The 22,070-nt window shown below is 32.9% G+C and overlaps 1 protein-coding gene across 1 annotated transcript in view; it reads left to right on the top strand.

The window, feature by feature from the left end:
* The window catches only part of LOC124371627 (delta-1-pyrroline-5-carboxylate synthase), a 49,521-nt gene extending 28,741 nt beyond the window's left edge, over positions 1-20,780 (top strand). Inside the window, exons 5-16 of the mRNA XM_046829978.1 lie at positions 1,628-1,735; positions 4,306-4,470; positions 5,683-5,898; positions 9,205-9,370; positions 9,915-10,124; positions 10,595-10,746; positions 10,936-11,073; positions 13,123-13,318; positions 13,534-13,655; positions 17,640-17,826; positions 19,111-19,206; positions 20,345-20,780. Coding sequence (XP_046685934.1) covers positions 1,628-1,735; positions 4,306-4,470; positions 5,683-5,898; positions 9,205-9,370; positions 9,915-10,124; positions 10,595-10,746; positions 10,936-11,073; positions 13,123-13,318; positions 13,534-13,655; positions 17,640-17,826; positions 19,111-19,206; positions 20,345-20,511 — 1,923 coding nt within the window. The 3' untranslated portion in view covers positions 20,512-20,780. The remainder of the gene's footprint in view (positions 1-1,627; positions 1,736-4,305; positions 4,471-5,682; positions 5,899-9,204; positions 9,371-9,914; positions 10,125-10,594; positions 10,747-10,935; positions 11,074-13,122; positions 13,319-13,533; positions 13,656-17,639; positions 17,827-19,110; positions 19,207-20,344) is intronic.
* Positions 20,781-22,070: the final 1,290 nt, after the last annotated feature.

Below are 22,070 nucleotides of genomic sequence, written 5' to 3'. Positions count from 1 at the left end.
GTTCAATGTTCGTGGAATTCAACGTTACCTTCTTAATTTAAGAGTAATACGATTTCTGAAGGTTTACGTACGGACATTTTAATTATCTATACAATTCTTGCATATCGTATCATCAATATATAAGTATTTTATGCAGGACAACCTCCCCAATCGATGGAATAATCCTTTGTTAGCTTATATTCCCGAACCCTATATATATTAACTTTATGCTTAAAATAAGAAATCATTTTAAATTCAACTCCGTGTTGATGGACACGTAAGTTTCCTTTGAAAACACATATCATTGTGTTTGTTAGAGGTACAGGACGGTAAATCACTTTATGTCTGTTCAAGGCCTAAGAAAGACACATATCATACTTGATTCCGGCCTTAGGATACGAATCAGTTTATTTTTAGTTAGGCCAGAAAAATCTAAATACTGTATGTCCGGTCAGGCCTTAAAATAAATTTTGTAATATCTGAATTTATAATTTGAATCCTGGAATGCAAATCATGATCAGTCTAGGAAAAAATAACGTTTCGATCGATTGTAGGTTCGGCCTAAGAAAGTAAGGTAATACCACAATTGCCTTGCATACATGGCAATATGAAATACAAATTCAATAATTATATGATTTCACTTATCAGTCTTTATAACAAAAATCATTAATTCTTAACGTACAGTTATTACTGCAAAGCAAAATAATTAGTTGTAATTAAAACTATTTCACAACATAATACCACGAATTTATAAAGACATATCGTAATTTAAGATATTATTTATAGGTAACAATACTGCGCAATATCATCTACAGGCATCGTAAAATACTATGAGCGTATAAAAATCAGTTAATTATATCATTTGCTTCTTATCGTTACAGTTACATTTCAGTTTCTGTTCCAGTTTATATTTAAAAGTGTAAATCTTACTTTCTTCTCCAGGCGTTTCTAAATCAAACTGCGAAATGTACACGAGTAATGTTGTATGTGTATGTAAACTCACTTGAAGCAGTATAAAGTGCCTTTGATATAATACCTAAGTCTTTGTTTTAATAGCAATTTCTAAAACCATTACATTAAATAGCAGTATTAGTTACTTTAATCTACTATAAAAACTATAAGCACCATAAGCATAATTTTACGCTTTAGAATATCAATTTATAGGTTACATCAGGAATATGAATGTGAAATATTTTAACAGTGTTTAGTTTTAAGGACCTATATAAATATTTAGAGAAAAATAGTTTCATTTGATGCGATAAGTTTGTAGCATTTACACTCCTGTGATGTGATACTTAACATATTCAGAGTTGGAACGGATACTTTTAGTGTTAACCACATGTCAATTTTGTCAAATAGATTTTAAGTGTGAGTATTTAAAAAATAGCCACAACCTAGTTACCTGTTTCCAGAATTTACATATCCAAAAAATTAAAATTGTTTTCTAGTACATTATTCATAGAATACATCATATTATCTTTCCTCATTTTCTCCCAAAAGTCACGCTTTAGTTGTTGCTAAAACAAAACTTAACATAGAATTGTCACTATGAATTACAATTTACGTTGAAATCAGATCAATTGGATATCACTGTTTGTGAAGAATTTTCCATTTTCAACAATTCTCTAAGACACCTTATATTTTTCAGGATGCCGGAACAATGGTGGAACCTCGAGCAGCCGCCGCTGTCGGGCAGTCTGGACTTATGTCCTTGTATGACGCCATGTTTGCCCAGTACGGTGTGAAAATTGCCCAGGTATAGTATGACAATCCAAAATAGTAATGTTTAGTATGTCCTGACGCAGTACTCATCTAGTTATTGTCGTTACCACCACTACTAACTGTATATGCTCCTTTTCTGTAGACTAAACTTTGCACTGCACTATGGTGTGTTACTTTTTTTAATCTAATTATAATAAATTACAAAACAACTGCATGGATGAGAGAACGAATTGTGTTGCTGTTTCTAGGAGCTCATTAATTACTGACTAATGATAAATGAGCGAGAGTTTGTTTGAACAGTCTAATCGGTTTAATTAATTACCCTAACAAGGAAGCACACGATCGAACTGGCGACCTTTGACTTGTGGAGTAATTGCTTTTGCTTCATCCTATTCCAATCGGTTATCGGGAGGAGAATGGCTGTTGTTTTCAAACAAGAGAATCTCTGTTGTTTGTCTTCGATAATGGCAACGATAATGAGGCAACAATTTGTAAATATTGAGTAAGAGTTGCCATATTAAAATAGTCTATAGGCTAAACTAAAACTGACCCATCCTAATCCTAATCCTTATAATATTATAAATGCGAAAGTAAGTTTGTTTGTTACGATAAAACTATTTAACGTGTTGTAAAGAAATATATATATATATATATTTATATATATTTATTTATTGGTTTATATATATATATATATATATATATATATATATATATATATAAACACCAAGGAACCTTTTCATTTAAAGTTGGATATTTGTATTCAGTATTCATTTTCAGGTTTAAAATTTGAAGTAAGCTAATACATTTAATCCAATGGTGTGAAAATATTACGATAGCCTTAGAATGGTACATTCATTGTATATTCAATATATATATATATATATATATATATATATATATATATATATATATATAAAACTTATAATATATGTATATTCCATTAAATAAGTCAACTTGTGATAAATTTCGCATTAAGTTAGTTTATTTTCTATTTGTGTTTATAACATCAAGAGTTTTGATAATTTCTTACACGATAAGCACGATAAAACTATTGTGTACTCTATGACCGAAAATATTTGTTACGTAAAAATATTGATTCGTAATAATAAATATTCGCATACACTTCTCAGAAGGATACATTTAAAACTATTTGTTATATTTGGCAAAATAAGTTAAAAATATCTATACTTTTAACGAACTTTCTATAATTTAATAAAGTTTTTTAATTCACATGGTTTATCTCTCACAATATAAAACATAATATCTAGATGAAGCTACTCAATTAAACGTTTTATAAATTTAACTTTCGCAAGGTATAAATTCATGCCAATGGAATGTAGGGTGCGAGTAATTGAATATACAAAATTTATGCTATTATACTTTACAAAACTAAACAATTATTTTTATATTAAGCAATAATAATTTACAATATTTTAAACATTTATTCACGGGCCGATCTCGTATAACCCTCAAAACACATTAATGGATCATATCCTATATTCGACTTGATCATACAAAGCTGCGCTTTGTATAGTATAATTTATTATGGTTCAACTGAGCATAATTTAAATCTGATATAATCTGGGAGACGGCAGTCAATACCGTATAAGCAAAAACACAACGTATTTGTTTTAAACCATACACAGGAATTACTCCTTTTGATCGTTAGTGCTTCGTTTTAGTAGAGGTCGAATTTAAAGATTCGAAAGAGTTAAAATACAAAATAATCATTTTTAGCTTTATAATTTATATATAAAATTAGTACACCACAAAACTCGTTACCAAACACTAAACATTTTTTATGTCAGCATTAGCTAAAATGAATAGGCTGAAAATTACTAATTTTTCTAATCTATCATATCAATATCTGGCGATTGGTTTCCATTGTGTGTCTAACTACAATGAGTGTTCTTTCAATTTTGGCACCTTAAATTAACTGGTAAAGGGATTTTTAATGTTTTCTTTTGGCCGTGAGTAAAGATAGCAAATTTGACACACGAAGTGTGTTTGTTATTTGAAAAACTGTATTTTGAATAACTTTCTTATCTGTCTATTTCAACAACCATTTGTACCATTTATTGTTACCAAAGTTAATTTAAAATCTATGTTATACCTAAGACCTAGAATCTTGATATTAGAAACAAAGCTCAGTACTGTAACGTGTAATTTAGTCTAAACACTCATGCCAGTTTTCATATACCTAGGATAGTAGTATCTTTAAAGGAGAGAGAGAGTACTTTCTTCCACGTGAAAATCAACAGATATTCACTAAATAATGCAGTTTTTGTTTTGGTTTTTTTATAGGCAGTTCAAGCTCAAGACAGAGGAGAATAAATCTAAATGTGTTGTTTTTATTACTAACTGTGACTTCTTTTTTCGTGATTTTCTACGTTATTCTTGGCTTTCTTTACTTCCCTTTGTTTAAAACGTACAAAGTTTGGGGTATACATTTTTTGAAAATTTACACTTCATCCACAGTCCTGAAAATTCCTTCGTAGTCTCTTAATAGCAAACCACGAAATCTACTTGGTCTTGTAGTAAACTTATTATAAGCAAACTGATGACATGAAAACATGTGAACAAAATATTTAACTCCTGTTTCAGGTACTAGTAACGAAACCCGATTTCTACAACGAGGAGACCAGGAAACATCTGTTCAGTACCTTGTCTGAACTGATCAGCCTGAACATAGTCCCTATTATCAACACCAATGACGCTGTGTCCCCACCACCTCAAGTTGACGAAGATGTCAAGGTTAAGGATGGCAAGGTGAAATAAAATGCTTTACGATTCTTATTGTAAAAAGGGGTGTGAAAATTTGATTATACCTGTAGCTCCACAACTTCCAAGATTTATCGTGAAAATAATGAAGACACAGGAATGTGGGAGAGAGAAAACATTACATTTTTCTCCTTCCAAATCAAGTTGATGTTTGTACTATAATTCTTTAAAGCATGGCTCACTTACCGAAATTTATTTCAATTATTTGATGAGTTTTGTATTTATTTTGTTTAGTGGGATTTGTTTTACTTGCTTATAAGACGTATTATATGATATGAACAATCACTAATGATTTAAATTAAATTAGTTTCTTACTTAAGCAGTGTTTAATTTAAAAGGTATACAATAAATTAGTTAAAGTCTTAGCTAAAATCTTCCATGTAGTTTAGTCAACTACGGTGCTAAAACAGCAATTCATATCTTGGCTGAGCTATTGCAATATTTTCTGAACTCTTAATTTTTGGTTCCATTTTACCTTTCGGGAAAGCATAAAAATATTTTCCAAGAGATATATTTAGAAACTCTTCACAATATAGATGATGTTTTTTATATATGGCGATGGCAGCCACTATATCTTCCCTCAAACCAGCTCGGTGCTTGTGTTTACTAATTCCCACGGTGTGTAATAGAGGTTAAGAGAATTTTAAACTTCTGGTAAATGCCATGAGTTATGAAAATATAGAATAAAATGTACAGTAAAGCTTTCAATAATTTCACTTGTAATGTCAGAAGGTTTTGAAAATAAATATAAATTTAAAATAACATGGATAAAATAAATACTAGTTGAATAATGATTCAATCTAATTTAACTATCTATTCACACCACTCTAGTGTCAGCACCCTTACTAGATAGGCTATATCGATTATCCATATTTCATGTAACTTTGTAATAGTATATCCCAGTTTAATAACGCAGTTTTAACTATCAGATACAGGGATGAGACCCTTTGGAACTTCATAATTACATCAGTCCAGCGTAGTGTCCTTGATTGATGTAACTACTGGAACTGAACTTCTCGCTAAAACCGCCGTAGTGGAACATTTGTTCATTTATTGAAGACTGCAATTTGATGTTGTTCATTTGCCTACAATTTGCGTATTTAGGTATAAAAGTATAATGAACAAAAATATAAAATAAACGTATATGTGAATAATTAATTCAGTGCAATTATTAAAATTTACCGACCAATCATACTCCAGGTGATAAGTATCAAGGACAACGACAGCTTGGCAGCTATGTTGGCAGCGGAGATCCAGGCCGACCTACTGATCCTTATGTCCGACGTGGATGGTATCTACACAAAACCACCATGGCAAGAGGGCTCTAGACTCATCTCTACTTACACATCCGAGATGCACGATATCATCCGTTTCGGCAAAAAGTCCAAAGTGGGAACCGGAGGCATGGACTCTAAGGTAGGTCATAAGTGAGCCTATTTTATCGTAGCGATAACAAATATGACGTAGGATATTCTAAGTTGAAAAGTTATAACGGTACAATGTTCAAAAAACTATCTTGGAAAAGTTGATAATGATAGCACAGGAGGCGGAATTTTGTTAACAGAACAGAGTGTTACCGATAATACACACATATTGCAGTTTTATCAGCCCATAGCTTGGTAGAGCCTAGATCCAAGACTATTCATCACAGAATAACTATACAGAATTTAAGTCAGAGTTACTAATGGTAATGTCATGGTTTCTCCTAGACTGAGATACTATTGCTTGGTGAAGAATAGTTGTATTAACATGTATTAACTACCTTACACTGAAGGCAGTACGTTAGAGAGGTCTACGCCAATTCCTAGTTTACCACACTGGTCAAACCCGTCGTACTAATAAGAAACTAAAAGAGAGAAATGGCTTCTTTTAGGCTATCCCTACAGATGTAAAAGTATAGTTGAATAAAGATTTTCAGACGAAAATTGTCAAACCAAATGTTGCCTAAAATTATGTTCTTATGTGATGTTTAAAATCTATCTTTTGTATGTAGTGTCATATCCAAGCAATACAATTATCCTACATTGTCTCCACCCTGTATTAAGAACATAAATGTATGTAGAAATGTTTAAAGAAAATGAACCCATAAAAATAGCAAATATTATTTATAATAAGAACAAATACACTCTACTTTTACGAGAATTATGAATACAGCTACTTATCACTATTGTTGCCCTAAGCGAGTGTTGTAAACTTGCAGAATCCCTTTCACAGCAGAATCTTTTACAGCTAGAATAAACTCTCTCAGATTATTTTCTCCATCTGAAATACTTCACATATTATTACTTAGATTTACATTCCATTGTTTACATTTGCAGACACCTTGGGTAACAAGGCATAATACATTTTTCGAGTAGACTAATAAAAATTTAAAAAAAGTTGATCATCAGTAGTTTAATTTTACGATTATTGTAACTCTTTTTACAGTTTTTAAATTAAAAGTCTGATGATTTATGATTAATATTTTTAAAGATCTAGATAAATTTAACGATTTTATTTCGCTAAAAACCATTTTCTCTTATTAAGCAATATCGGGTTAAAATTTGGTTATAGCTAAAATTTGTTAAATTCATGAACAAATATACAACATTGTTATCAACTTTTTGGGACTTAATGTACACAAGCCTAATTTTTTATATGGAATCAATTTGAAATTCTCTTATTTCTTTTGGAACCTAGTTAATTATCTGAGGGTTTTGGTGTACAAAATATAAATTGATACTTGGAGCATAATGATAGCTTAAGAATGAACTCAAGTGTAAGAACATTTATGGGATAAGATAAGTTTCACAGATCCTTTGAGAAGTTCATTCAGTTCTCATACGTTGTTACGGATATTGTGTCAATTACTGTGAACGCCACAAAAGGCTGCGTGAAATTGAGGAAATGACTTTAGAACTTATATAACTGTTCTTCTGAGGTGAACCTAATGACACTGTCAAACTATTATCCGTATTACAAGCTCTAATATAACTTTCATGTTTTTCAAAGTCTTAGCTTTATTTTCTTTCTACTAGTTCTAAATTGTGGTTACAAATGCAATCAGGGTTTAATATAGTAAAGTTTTTAAACGATTATTTAACAAGTTTACTTTGAAAAGAGGTAATTTCCATCTCTAGTAATCGAATTTACTAGTTTGCGGATGAAACAATTTTCTCTGAAAGAATCCTAATCAAAAGTTAACAATCAAATATAAGGCATATTGGGTACATTGTAAAATAATGCATCTTGCATTTCTGAAGGGCTGGATTGGTATAGGAATTTGGTATACGAGGGCTGAATTCCTAAACTTTTATATAAGATGTGCAGTAACACGTTACCCCACTAGTATATCAAGGGCAACTAACTCATTTCAGAATGTGTCCAGAGCAATCATGACATGAAGAAAGGTGCATGAGTCTCACAATCTTAAGAATTATAAGTATCTAATTGATCAGAGTGCCAGTGCCATTATTTCGTTAAACGAAACCTTTGTGTGGAATACTTACGGAGTAAAATTAATTTCTATGGACAATTCCATGAAATTTCTTTGTATACGTCCTGTAAGTGAAAGTTGAACAGTTCAACGTTCAAGAGACTAATAAAGTCGAATTATCAAAAACTTTTAATCGTTCACAACTGTTCTTGTTTTATAGAGATGTCAAAAGATTAGGATAAAAAAGACACTTGACAAGTAATTAATAAGATTTGTCAGAGAACACAAATAGTTTTAGAATTAATTGCTCATGTTTTATTATATCACTTATATAACTGTGTATGTTCAGTATACTCGCATAACTTTACAAAAGTAAACGTCAAATATTCTTTCAAACAACTCTTGAATGTAATTTTTATCATCACTTTTTGCACTTTTTACGTTTATTGTCTCTTAGATTATATAAATAATGGACTTCTTATAAAAAGCATTAAATTCTTTAAAAACGTTCAAAATAAATCTCATCCTTCGTTAAGTGGATATGATTGTAAAGGACGATGCAGGAATATTCTTTATGTGGCGTCTTTAATGAGGCGTTGCTCGTGAATGAAATAAATAAAATTAAGAGGTGCTGCATTAAGAAGATACTTCCTGCAGAGTTATTACAGCGAGCTTACTCGCCGAGGGCGATAAAAATCAGCCTATTACCGAGCCACATTTGTAATGCAGGATTACTCCATAATTGTACTAAGTTACTTATCTCTCATCTATGCATTTTAATGCCTGTTCATAGCTGCTCTGAATATTTATGGGAACGTATGTCTGATTGAGGGAACTGGTTAAGAACACCAGTTATACATCTTCAAATTCTTTCATATGTTGAGACAAGAATGATACTTTAATCAATGTACTTGTACCACAACTTGCTGTTGCCCTAGTTTATGGGAACAATTGTTATTTAGTTAACACTATAATACTATAATTAAATATAATAATATAAAGTCCCAAAATGCCTGTCATTCGAGAAACTGACAAACTGCGTGCCATCTCCATAGCATTCTACGAGTACCTTGTACAGTATAATATAAATATCATTCTCTACGCCTTGGCAATTTCATAGATTGGAAGTGAATTACTGTTGTATTATTTTGGATAGAATAGTACCTAATATATGACAATATAATATGGGATATTCAAACACTCCTATTTAAACTCTAAATTTAAAATAAATCTTTTATTGCTTCTAAAACAAAAATATGTTAAACTTTGCAACAACTATCTTTTAGCGGAAACATATGTTGGTACAGGTGAAAGCAGCAACATGGGCCCTTGAGAGAGGGGTGAGTGTTGTGATATGTAACGGACACCAAGAGAAGGCAATCAAGACGATCATCAGTGGACGCAAGCTGGGCACGTTCTTCACGGACGCGCCACCTTCTGGCCAGGCGTCCACGGACGTGCTCGCCGAGAATGGTGGGTTCTGTTGCTCATATAAATCTTATTCAGTATTTTTTGTTGAAGCTTGACACAAACTATACTTTTATGAAGATATCTAACTACAAATAGAAGCAATGTTGAAAAATTTTAAATTTAAGCCATAATGTCTATCTAAATAAAGAATGTCCATATATAGGGTTTGTGTAAGGTATTTTGAAGCATATGAGGGAAATCCACTGTATTATTGACAAACAGGCTGTGCCTTCTAGATCAGTAGTCTCTTAAAACTAATTAATGTTTATTCTATCAATTAAAGCATCCACTTCAATTAAGTGTAACAGAGGTATACCACCAGTATTATAAATAAACTATAGTAAAGTCTATTTAGAAATTTATTACATCCACATATTTAAAAGGTTTAACTTAGCATGTTTGATGTGCCATCTATATGTCGAAGATTGTTGTAATTTCGCCAGAACAGAACACTTATAATATCAAATAAATATAGATGGATTCACTCTCTTTATATTTCACGAGACAAAGAAAACAATAATTTCGATATACTTGCTTGCTGTTGCAGCGCGCCACGGCAGCAGGAAACTGCAAGCACTGAGTCCGTCTGACCGCGCTAGCTGTATCAGCACACTGGCCGACCTGCTGATCTCACGACAGGCGGATATCCTCGCCGCCAACGCCAAGGATCTGGCCGAGGCTACGAAGAACAACACGTCCAAGCCCCTCATCTCCCGTCTCTCTCTCACCCCCTCCAAGCTCAAGTCTCTATCTGCAGGTTTGATATTTATCGTACTATGAATTGTCAGAAGTGCCATTTTGGAGCAGCAAACTCCGTTAATTAAATCAATAATAATATAAAATGCCTAGTGTCGTATGTAATACGGTATCAAATCATGGTTTATTAGAAAACAGTCAAGATTTCCTACGTTGAAATTCTCTTTAATGTTGAACACTTTTCCCATCCCATCATTCAATATCACCATTAGCATACTAAATACTGATGAAAATCACGTGAAAATAAAATAGTAGTGTTAATAACTAACTAATTAGCAGTTCGGCCCAACTTGCAGCCATTCCAAGTAAAGTACAAAGTTCTTACAGCCAGGTCCTATTTTATTTTGATAATTATCGATGGAAATAAGTTACCAGACCGATTTAAAAATAGTTATAACTTACAGAAATAGTGGTCAATCCCAGATATTTAAAAATAAACCAGTGTGTACTCATTCTTCCATTTTTCCACAGGTCTGAAACAAATAGCTGAGACTAGCCTGACCAACGTAGGACGAGTTGTACGTAGGACTCGGCTTGCAGACGGACTGGACCTTACACAAGTCACGGTACCCATAGGCGTTCTTCTGGTCATCTTCGAGTCCAGGCCGGACTGTTTACCTCAGGTAAGCATAATTCATAATTCAATCAAGTTCATTATATTTCATAATTACCGTTTTTACTTAAACATTTTGAGCACACCCTTATCATAAACGTTTGTTAATAAAGAAAACAGAATTTTCTCATGATTAATGTTTTAATTTTATATAATATACATTTGTTGACAAAATATATTTATTTATTGTACATTGTAGGTGGCAGCACTGGCCCTTAGTTCCGCCAATGGACTGCTTCTCAAGGGTGGAAAAGAGGCTTCTCACAGTAACAAGGCTTTATATGCAGTCGTTCAAGAGGCTTTAGCTACTGTTGGAGCTCAAAACGCTATCTCCTTGGTAAGTTGGTATTGTGTCTGGAATGCTAAAATATGGTGCTTTTCTAAGGCCTGGGCAGTTCTATTATCAGATCATAAAATAAATTAAATAAAATTGTTGACCATAATTCTTAGGATTACGCGGCCAATTCATAGCCACCACATTCGTTTTCCGGTTCACATCAGTTTCAAAAATCAACTATAGCACATTATGTTTGTATTTACTTAACTAAACATGAAATTTTTTGTTTAAAGTTTGTTATTGGCGATGGAAGTTCGAAAGGATAACAGGACTTATCCTTTCAGACATGAATTTTACAATACGAAAGTAATTCCAAAAATGTTATTATAATAACATTATTTATAAGCAAATACTAAGAAATCCTTTTCTGTACATTTTTGATTGACGATTGAAGATTGGAGGGTATAATAGGATTTCGGACATTTTATACCGTTATATGTTACAAAATGTATAACAAAAGTGCTATAAATCCTTTAACATATGAATTAGAACTCATCTGAAGATTTGTAATCGAGATAGGAGAGTTAGCCCTGATGGCATCGAAAACGTGGCAGCTCGATATGAAGAAGCTATATCATATCATAGCTTCATCATTATTGATGATGTTGGCTGGTGATTGTTTAACCTCGGCGAATGACAATAAAACTCTGTTCACTTAACTTTAAGCTGCGGGAATGTAGTTCTAGTTATGTTAGTTTTGGCCTAACTTGCCTCCACAGTAAGGTCAAAACATTGAAGATTTTAACTATATATTAAACATTGTTTGCAACATGACCCGTTAAAACTATTTATATTTAGTCACAAAAGCTTCGCAATATATATATATATATATATATATATATATATATATATATATATATATATATAATTTCAAGTTACATATAAATTGGCCAATCACATTTATAGAAAGGTATTCAGAAACCAAAAGTTTTGAGTAAAAATCAAAAGTGATTTCAGAACTTCGCCTAAGTTGAATGTCAGAAACATCTGTATTCACTTTCTTCCTTTATTAGACCAATTTTCAAACGGAAACTCTCAAGTGCTCTCGATTTGTAAAGCGTTTCACCTCCGAGACAAACCGATCTCAAATAGCTATAACTTGGTTCAGTCTACAGAGAACTTTACCCCTAACTAACAATAACTTTACTTGGCTTTGCTAAGGTGCGGTTTCTCTTCAAACGAACAACTCAATATTCTGCTGTACTCGAACTTCGTTTGACATTGCTCATGAATATTACAGAAAGAATAATTAGACAAATACTTACCTTGAGAATCTGATTCATAATATGAGTTTTTGTTCTTAACTGTTAGTAATTATTGATCGTGTTAATAACAATCAATTCTTTTAGTAATCAGTTCTTATACCAATGAACATTAATATAATTTACATCATTCCTCCTACACACGGCATTGAAGCAGACAAATCGCACAAATATGTTATACGCTTCAATGACAAATTAGTAAATTTACTCGAATAAAATTAATAGTATTTAATGTTTAAAAATATTTACTATCGTCGGAAATATGACTTTATTTCACTTATACAGTATAAATAAAGAAATTAACCTCATGTTACACGCTGACTGTAAGAACTACGCAGAACTAACACTGTGATAGTATCAACTTTTGAAAATCTTGTTTTATCCACAACAATTCCGATAAATTAATCCTTAAAATTTTTCAGTTCTTTGACGTAATACTTATTCAAAAATCCTCTGAATGAATTTAGGTTTTTAGGAGTTGTATCATATTTCCATTGGTATACGAGTATCAATTTTACGGTCTGACAGATCATCTGAATCTATTAAATTCCACTATACCAGACTCAATTTCAACAATCTTTTTACTTTATGTCATCTTAACACATACGTTAAAACTTATATAAAATTAAATAATCATGAATAACTATAAATTCTATATAATTATGTATGAGTTTTCAATTTCTTATACTTTTTAATGACATTTAAAATACTGTTTTGTAGAAAGATTTGTCTTCCATGTAATCTTGGCTACGAATTAAATAACAGAATAACTATTTATTAATTACAGGTGTCGACAAGAGACGAGATCAGCGACCTGTTGGCCATGGAAGGGTACATTGACCTGATTATCCCCCGTGGCTCCAACGAACTTGTCCGTAGCATCCAGGAGCGAAGCCAACACATCCCCGTGTTGGGGCACGCCGAGGGCATCTGTCACGTCTACGTCGATAAGGAGGCGGACCTCAAGAAGGCACTAAAGATAGGTGAGTATGGACGACAGTGGAATATGGTTTTTCAGTCTGATGATCGAAATCACAATATCAAGTGCAAACAGTTTTGACAAAATAAATAATGCCATATTACTCATTCTTTTACTTAAAATTGCATATAACTGTAAAAAAATTTAAATACGTAGACTTGGAGTAGTGTATAAGCTGCATACATACGTAACTTACCTAAAATTTGTGTTCATGTCCAGTGCGCGACTCTAAGTGTGATTACCCGGCTGCCTGCAACGCCATGGAAACTCTCTTGCTACATGAAGACCACCTCAGCAACGGCTTCTTTGTCGATGTTTGCAATATGCTGAAACAGGAGGGGGTGAGTCTTGTTTTCATGATATTTCTTATTTGCATGGGCCCAAATTTATTTTTTGTTTACATTGTTTATATTTCTTCACCACTAGAATTGCAGAGAAAATGTTTTACGAAAATAATGTAATATTAGTTTTTTAACCAACTACCACATTACATTTCGTGTAAGAGGCTTCGGTTAATATTATGCATACAGTCACACATCTTGACAAAAAGTAATTCTTACAACTTCCAAGCCGACAGAATAGAACATTTGTCAGCCTACTGAACGATAAACTTCTATGACGCTCAGTAAAAGCCCATGAAATATAGTGCTCGTGTATAAATTAAACTTCATGCGAAATTTAAATCCTAGAAATTAAATTATTCTATTTATTTATATTATACGGATATTTAGGATGTGCTCATCCCATCCCCGTGATCAAATACGACGTTTCCTATGTATAAATGACATTGCATCCAATATTTAAAAGCTATAGATCAATTCGTTCTTGGTACCTAACGAAGGCACGTATACGCAGGCAGATGTATAGAGATATTATACAGTAAATTGGTTTTCCGAGCCTCTATTGATATCCTAACAAAATGTGTAAAGTTTGGATTTTTAACTTAAATAATTCTCTATATGCCACCCTGAGTTGTAGACTGAACAAACGCTCAGCGATATCCCTTGAAGTGAAATGGAAGTCAAAGTCAAAGCGTTTATTTGTCAATCAACAATAAAATACATTGCATGACAAAGGTCAATATACATTTAATAAAAAGAACAACAATGTATCTTAATTACTTAATATTAATGGGACATAAAATAATCTCTAACAGAGTAATACTCTCTATCAATTAAAAAACACTTAAGTTTAGATCTGAATTTAGGTACTACTTCTTCGGATCTCAATTCTAACAGGGAGATGGTTAAATAATTTAACCGAAGAGTAATACAACTGTCTTTCAAAAAATGATGTACGGTGCTTTGGAGTTGGCAAACGGAAAGATTTTCTTAAGTTGCTATATTTAGATAGATCAGAGGTAAAAATGTGCATGTTTTTCCTTAGGAAGGTTAAGGTCTCAAGGATGTATAGGCACGGGAATGTAAGTACTTTGTTGGTTCGGAAGTACCCCCTACATGATTGGTTTCTAGCTAACCCCAACACAATCCTGAGAGATTTTTTTTGAAGCCGAAAAATGTATTGTGTCCTGGTATTTTCAGACCCCCAAATAGGCAGTCCGCAGGTAACGTGTGGGTAAATACATCCATAATATCCAGCCAAAAGAATATCTCTATCAACAAAATGGGACAGTCGACGCAATACAAAGATTCCGCTGCCCAATTTGCTACATACATTGTCAATATGAAGAGAAAATTTCAGGCTAGAATCTAAAGTCAAGCCCAGAAAATTTGTGTACTCTGACGATTCAATAACAGAATTCCCAATAATAATGGACGAACCACTATCACAGCTCATAGGAGCTCTAATATGAAAATCGAGAAAAGTTGTTTTTGCAGTGTTCACAGTAAGATTATTATCCTCCAGCCATTGAAGCAGACAACTACCCTGTACGAACAGAACATATCACACTACAGGTTTTCTCTAACTTCATGTGACATATTGACAGACGTATCGTCCGCAAAGAGACACAAATTACCTATACCTACACTAGACGAGATGTCATTGACAAATAACAGAAATAGGATGGGGCCAAGGACAGAGCCCTGGGGCACGCCCGATTTTATTGCATGTACAGAGGATAATCGATACCTCAAGCAACCAGAATCGTTAACAAATGGAATTTCAACCACCTGGCTTCGGCCCAACAAAAATGAAGAGACCCAGTCAAATGAGCTTCCCCTTATTCCAAGGTTGTAAAGTTTATACAATAAGAGCGTATGATTAACAACATCGAACGCTTTGTGAAGGTCCAAGAAAATGCCAAAGGTATGCTGACGCTTATCCAAAGCCACGGAAATACGATTAATGAAGTCAAACACGGCATCAAGTGTTGAGAAACCCTTTCTAAAGCCAAATTGTTTTTCAAAAAATATATTGTTTTGGGACAAAAAAGATAGTAAACGAATGAGGTACAACTTCTCTAAGACTTTGGAAAAAGTTGATAAGACAGATATTGGCCTGTAGTTTTCCATGTCATGCGGGATTCCCTTTTTTAGTAATGGTTTAACTACTGCTTGCTTTAGAATGCATGGGAAAACACACTTTCGAAGGTAGCGTTCGCTATGTGGGCCAACGGCAAAGCCAATTGCTCAGCAACGTCTTTAAGAAGATTAGAAGAAATATCATCAGATCCTACGGAATGACCAGGCTTTAAGGATCTTATTACTGAGGTCACTTCCTGGACACTTGTTGGTTTCAGAAATAACGATGGTACACCTGTCCGCATCACATGGCTCATGCCGCGTGGCTCCAAAGAACTACCTCTAAGACGGTCGCCTATTCCAGAGAAAAAGGAATTAAACTGACATGAAATTTCCAAAGGATCAACCATCAAGGAACCAGACTCATTCTTTATGGAGAAATTCGTGAAAGACTTACATCTTTTGTTAGGCTGAATGTCTCTAATGATTTCCCAAACGGCCCTGTTTTTATTTTGGGCCTTTGTGATGTGATTGAAAACCAATCCAGACTTGGCAGAGTGAATGCTAGTCCGAAACTGTCTCTTAAGATCTCGGTAAGATTTGCGCAAGGGGTGTTCAGAACCAAGATGTTTAGTCAGGGAGTACATAGCAAGGACCTTCTCCTGAAGCTCAAGTAAATCTTTATTAAGAGCTATCTTAGTAATGGATTTGGTCTTGCGATATTTTGTTCGCTTTATAGGAGCAATAAGATTCATATAATAGGGCAAAGCTGGAGCGATGGAACATCACCGCAGTCTATTTTGTCTATATACACATGTACAGATACAATTAAGTATTGAAGGACCCGATAGTATGTAAGGAAGTTTTATCAACAATTCCACTAAATACCATATATTAAAATGTTATATGTATCTCTCCATAATTAGAAATTGTATTCATTCTATACATTTTTCGTTAACATCACAGTTACCCGTATTACTATTGTAAAAATATTTCTTAAAACTTAGCTAAATCCTATGGAGTGACAAAGGCCATTAAACCTCATTGAGAAATTAAGGTTCGTGCAAATTTTCCAATTATTGTAACAGTTTTGATCTTCTCGAAATACTGTACAGACAAACAGACGGAAATAATATTATTCCGCCCCCTGTCAGGCTTTGTTAACGCTCGGCTAATACTTAACAATCACCACCCACACACGTGTTTTTTAATACCCACGTGTTAGTGTGAATTACACTTTTATACAATTTTATTCGTATAACTGTAATATCAGCAATCCAAAATAAAAAAGGTAATTCCTTTATTTGTATTCATGGAATAGTTCAAAATAATAAATATTAAAAATTGAAACAATTGTTAAATTTATTTGTATTACATAAATTGTATTACATCTGTATTAAATTTAGTTTAATTAAATATTATAATAATGTTATATCTAAGTTTGAATATACGGTCACTACTAACAATGTGACTTTACCATTAACCCAAGATTTCCATAATTAACGGATTGCCCAGTTTACTATCATTACCAAAGCATATTTACCATCTCTTTAATTTACCTTTATCATGTACATGGTTACACAATTAGCTCGATCAATCCTATATTGCAAAGTGAATAATTTACCATCATTAACCGTACAGTGATGTCATCACCCCTTTATCATATTCAGAAACATTACCGGTTTACTATCACCAACGGCTACTTTAGAAATCAACATCAAACTACAGTTAGTGCTCGGAATTTACCATCTCTTCAAACTTAATACATCCACTAACTATTTAATTATTATGACTTATTTAAATAAACAATTAAAAATTACTCTCTTCCATACTGGAATAGCAAGTTATTAAACTAACGTATAACAGTGTTGCTATTAGTGACTGAACATTCCCCATGTGCAGGTAACGGTGTACGCTGGACCTAACCTCTCTGAGCGACTGACATTCGGCCCGCCACCTGCCAAGTCTCTCAAGACCGAATATAGTGGCCTCGAGTGTGCCGTGGAGATCGTCAGTGGCGTGGAAGAGGCTGTAGAACATATCGCTAAATACGGCAGTGGCCACACCGATGTCATCGTCACTGAGAACCGTGAGTACCGGTCACTGAACTAGTTCTTAGCGTCTTTCCTTAAGAGGACTCTAGCATTTAGCTGACAAGTAGACCCAAATCAACGAGAACTATTAGTACCAGTCACTGAACTAGTTCTTAACGTCTTTACTTGAGATCTCTAATACTTAGCTGGAACGTAGACCCAAATCATCGAGTTTTTTTTAATACCAGTATCTGAACTTATTTTTAGCACCACTGTTTAAAAACTTCTTTCTTTCTGTTAGACCTATATCAAGAGAAGAAAGATAAGTTATTAGATTTTTCATGAAGCCTTTAAAAATTAAAATGGGATTTAGAACCATAAATAAAACTCGCTGGATTAGTTCATAGAATCTTTGATTAGGAAATTTCTTGTATTCATCTGGCACAGAGACCTATGACTAAGTTATGAGAGTACTTGCTCTTGGTATTTTCTCTGGTAATCATTATAAAAATTGAGTGTGACACAGACTCCAGCATAATTTAGGAACCTTGAAGAGGAGTATAAGTTATAACAGTTTCTTAACCCTTAAAATTCCACATTTCAGAGTGATAACACCATATAAATGTGTAATTCGGTAAAGACTACTTTGAAAATATAGCTAATTAGACTGGTATTAAAAATTTTTATGAAGAAGATCATTACGTATTTTTCATTAAACGTATTTGCAATACATCATTTACCAAAATTAATGACTAAAATAATTTTTAATATTTGAAAACTTATTTACATAATGGCAAATGTAAAGTACAATCACTGCATTATTTCTCCTTAGTGTTATAATTATAAATCCTTCTAACATTCAGTTGGACATATACCCATGATAACCCCATGTCGTGAGTTAGCCACTGATCTATTTCTTAGTAACTTCCGTAGCTGCAACACTAGGCAGCAACGATTGTTTTAGACCCACTCCCACTCTTCCTGTGAATACCACCCTAAAAGATCATTCGGCTGGGGTAGTGCTCTGAGCCGAAGCAAGCAACTCAATAAGATCGATTTGGAGGTTACATGGCTTCCTTTCGACTTACAATTTTAGTTGGACTCAACATATTTTTTATAAACCTAGTTGGATGTTTAGACAGCACCTTTAATAGTTTTAGCTGTATAATATACGATTAAATGAGTTGAAAATAAAAAAATTAAGTAAGTAATAATGAGTTGATAAAGGAAAATATGTCATTTACCCATGAATATTGTGTTCTAGTTATCATATATTAAAAATAAGATTATTTCACTAAGATTAACAACATAATAATCATGAGTTGTGTCCAAATGTCCAGCTGAGAAAGCGAGCGATTTCCAGCGAGACGTGGACAGCGCCTGTGTATTCCACAATGCCAGCTCTAGATTTGCTGACGGCTATAGATTTGGATTAGGTAAGTAATTTCTATACTTATAAGTTCTACTAGTAGAGTAGAACTTATAAGTTCTACTCTATCCTGCTTAACAATGATAGGATAGTCAAATATTGTTCATGATTTTCATACAAACCGTTTACAACAACAAATCTTTACTTGTCTAATGTTCTTATAATTATGTTCTATTAATTGAATAAACTTGTAAGCTAATTTTCTGTACGTTTTTAATAAAATTCTTCTTTAAGAATTGTAAAAGCCCGACAGTAGTAAAATTTGGTGGCTAACAGGGTTTGTACAGTAATTTTACCTTGAATATTATTCAATAAAAATATTCATCAAAAACTATACCAAATACTATTTGCTAAAACAATGCTTTAGTCAGGTTTAAACATTTTACTTACTCGTCAACGAGAGACTAACTTAATTAGTGAGTATATTTTCATTCATGTGACCATTCCAACAAGAAGAACTTATTTAACCAAGTGTAACATAAAGTGGTTACGATCTTATAATTTGTTGGTTATCGGTATATTCCTATCCAGCATTCCTTGCATGCTACTAAAGTGTCACGGGTTAACCAGGTTATTGGAAGACCAAAATATACCGCATTGATCAGAACCTTGATCTAATCAGTTCTGTTCAGATAATTCGGTTTACCTCAGTTATTGGTCAGTGGCACGACAAGCCACTTTCACAAATACAAGGAGCTGTCGACATCAATAACTGACGGGCTTCGTTGTTTTACACAGACAGTTGGCAATGTAACCGAAATTTTCAATATCACGGCAAAGGATTTTAAATTTTTCTGAGAATGTAAATTAGTAGTAAATACCAAATTGTTATGTTCCATAAACACGTTTTGTTCGTTTTCTTTATATGATAATTAAGGATAAACTTTTCATTTGATTATAAGCGTTTTCGTGAACTTTCAACCCTTTTCAATGAAATTTCATCGGGTTTGTTTCTATTTAGCTTATTATAAATAAGTTTGAAAAGTGCTGTTTGAATTCTACATATTTATGAAGGTGATAGCGTGAATACCTTTTCTAATATTCAAAGTTTAGTTTTTTACGGTGTTTATGATATTGCTAGTGGCAAAGAATAAAGCACCAGTTTAACACTGAGTTACTATGACCTGAGTGTTCTGTGTCTTCAGGAGCCGAAGTCGGGATCAGCACTGCCAGGATCCACGCACGAGGTCCTGTGGGAGTCGAAGGACTCTTGACCACCAAATGGGTGCTCAGGGGCAATGGACACACCGCGGCCGACTTCGCTGACGGAGGTTCCCTCACTTACCTACACGAAAACCTCCCAGTCTCCTGAACTTCTAGTCTTCCAATGGTCCGCGATAGCTCCCTGGATACTGCCATGAGCTACTTTTACAGAATATTCTCAATTTTATTTCCAAACAAAACTCGAGATAATTGGTGGGCTGCTAGATGGAAGTAAAGACATTTTGGGGCCTTGTCCGTACAATTTTGCACTTAGGAAAGCGAGTAAAAATATCTTAGAAATATTTTTATCCATACTACTTTGTACAGTCTATATTTAAGGCATGTTGATGCAAATAAAAATAAAATTTTTTTACTATTTGTTTTTGTACTTTTATGTACCAGTCTTACCATTTTAGTATATATATACTTTTATTTACATGAATAAAAGAAAAAAAACAACAAATTACCTAACATTCAGGTAATTGAAAGTTTACATTTTGAATCGTATAATGGTACGATTATAAATAGAACTCGATTTAGAGAAAGTGTGTTTTAGTTAAAATGTTGTCATTTTACGTATCTGACTGTACTATGAAATCATCATATATTTTAGGTTTGAAATCAAAATAAAATTTACTATCGAAATATTCACAAATCACAGGTATTAACTTTCCTATAATAAATGTTTTTATTTACACAATCAAGAGTGGTGACATATCCTTTAAATAATACATCGATGATTTCTGGATCGTCATAAGTTTAGATTACTTTCCATTCTTCGATCTGGATCTTTAACCAATTATATTGGATTCTTGTGTTCATATTTCAATTTCCTAAGCAAAATTATTCAAATTGTGTTAATTTAGTAACAAATTTATTATATTTAGATTACCCATACAATATTAAGTTAAAGTGTTTACAATCGTAATAATTCCTTCTCTGTTAGAACAGGCATGACCGTTGGTGATGATTAGATTTTTATCCATTTACAAATAATTTTCGTTATAAGTGCAAAGAGAAATATTTTTACATCTACAAATATATTTAATAGAAATGTTTACATTCATTTAAGACACATTACTGATAGAAATAATATGGTCTATATTTCCTTGTAAAACTATTTAGTATATTATGTTTACGATTATCAAGACAATTATGTAAGACACATAGATATTCCAATAGCTAGAGAATACATATTTTTAAATTGTTATAAGGCATGAAAGAAATGTGCATATTATTATAATTTCATAAAAACGAATAAAACCTTTTTATTCCCTGCATATTGGTGGTTTGAATGCATATATGTGCTATACGCTAAGGAAGTTCTTGAGTGTTTTATTACTGTATAAAGTTTGAATGTTTAATTTTCTGTTTCACTCAACGTTGTACTTACGCTTATTTGACAAAATTTCCTCTTTTAAAGTGCAGTAACTGTACACACATCTGAGGCTCAGAGGTTAACGTGCTAATTTTATTTCAGCATTTAATACGAATGGGGAATAGATACAATTTCAAAAGAGGCCATGGAGTTTTTATGATGAATTGTATACTGTAGTTTATATTGTAGTTGGCAATTGCCTTTTGTCAGTTTTAATTTAAGCAAAATAATTTGTATTCCTTTTAAAATAAAAGTAATACATATATACTGTTAAATTAACCAGGACAGAG

This window comes from Homalodisca vitripennis, chromosome 1, assembly GCF_021130785.1.
Source record: "Homalodisca vitripennis isolate AUS2020 chromosome 1, UT_GWSS_2.1, whole genome shotgun sequence".
Lineage (NCBI taxonomy): Eukaryota > Metazoa > Arthropoda > Insecta > Hemiptera > Cicadellidae > Homalodisca > Homalodisca vitripennis.
Note: the sequence above shows the minus strand (reverse complement) of the source record. Positions and strands in the feature narration are given on the sequence as shown.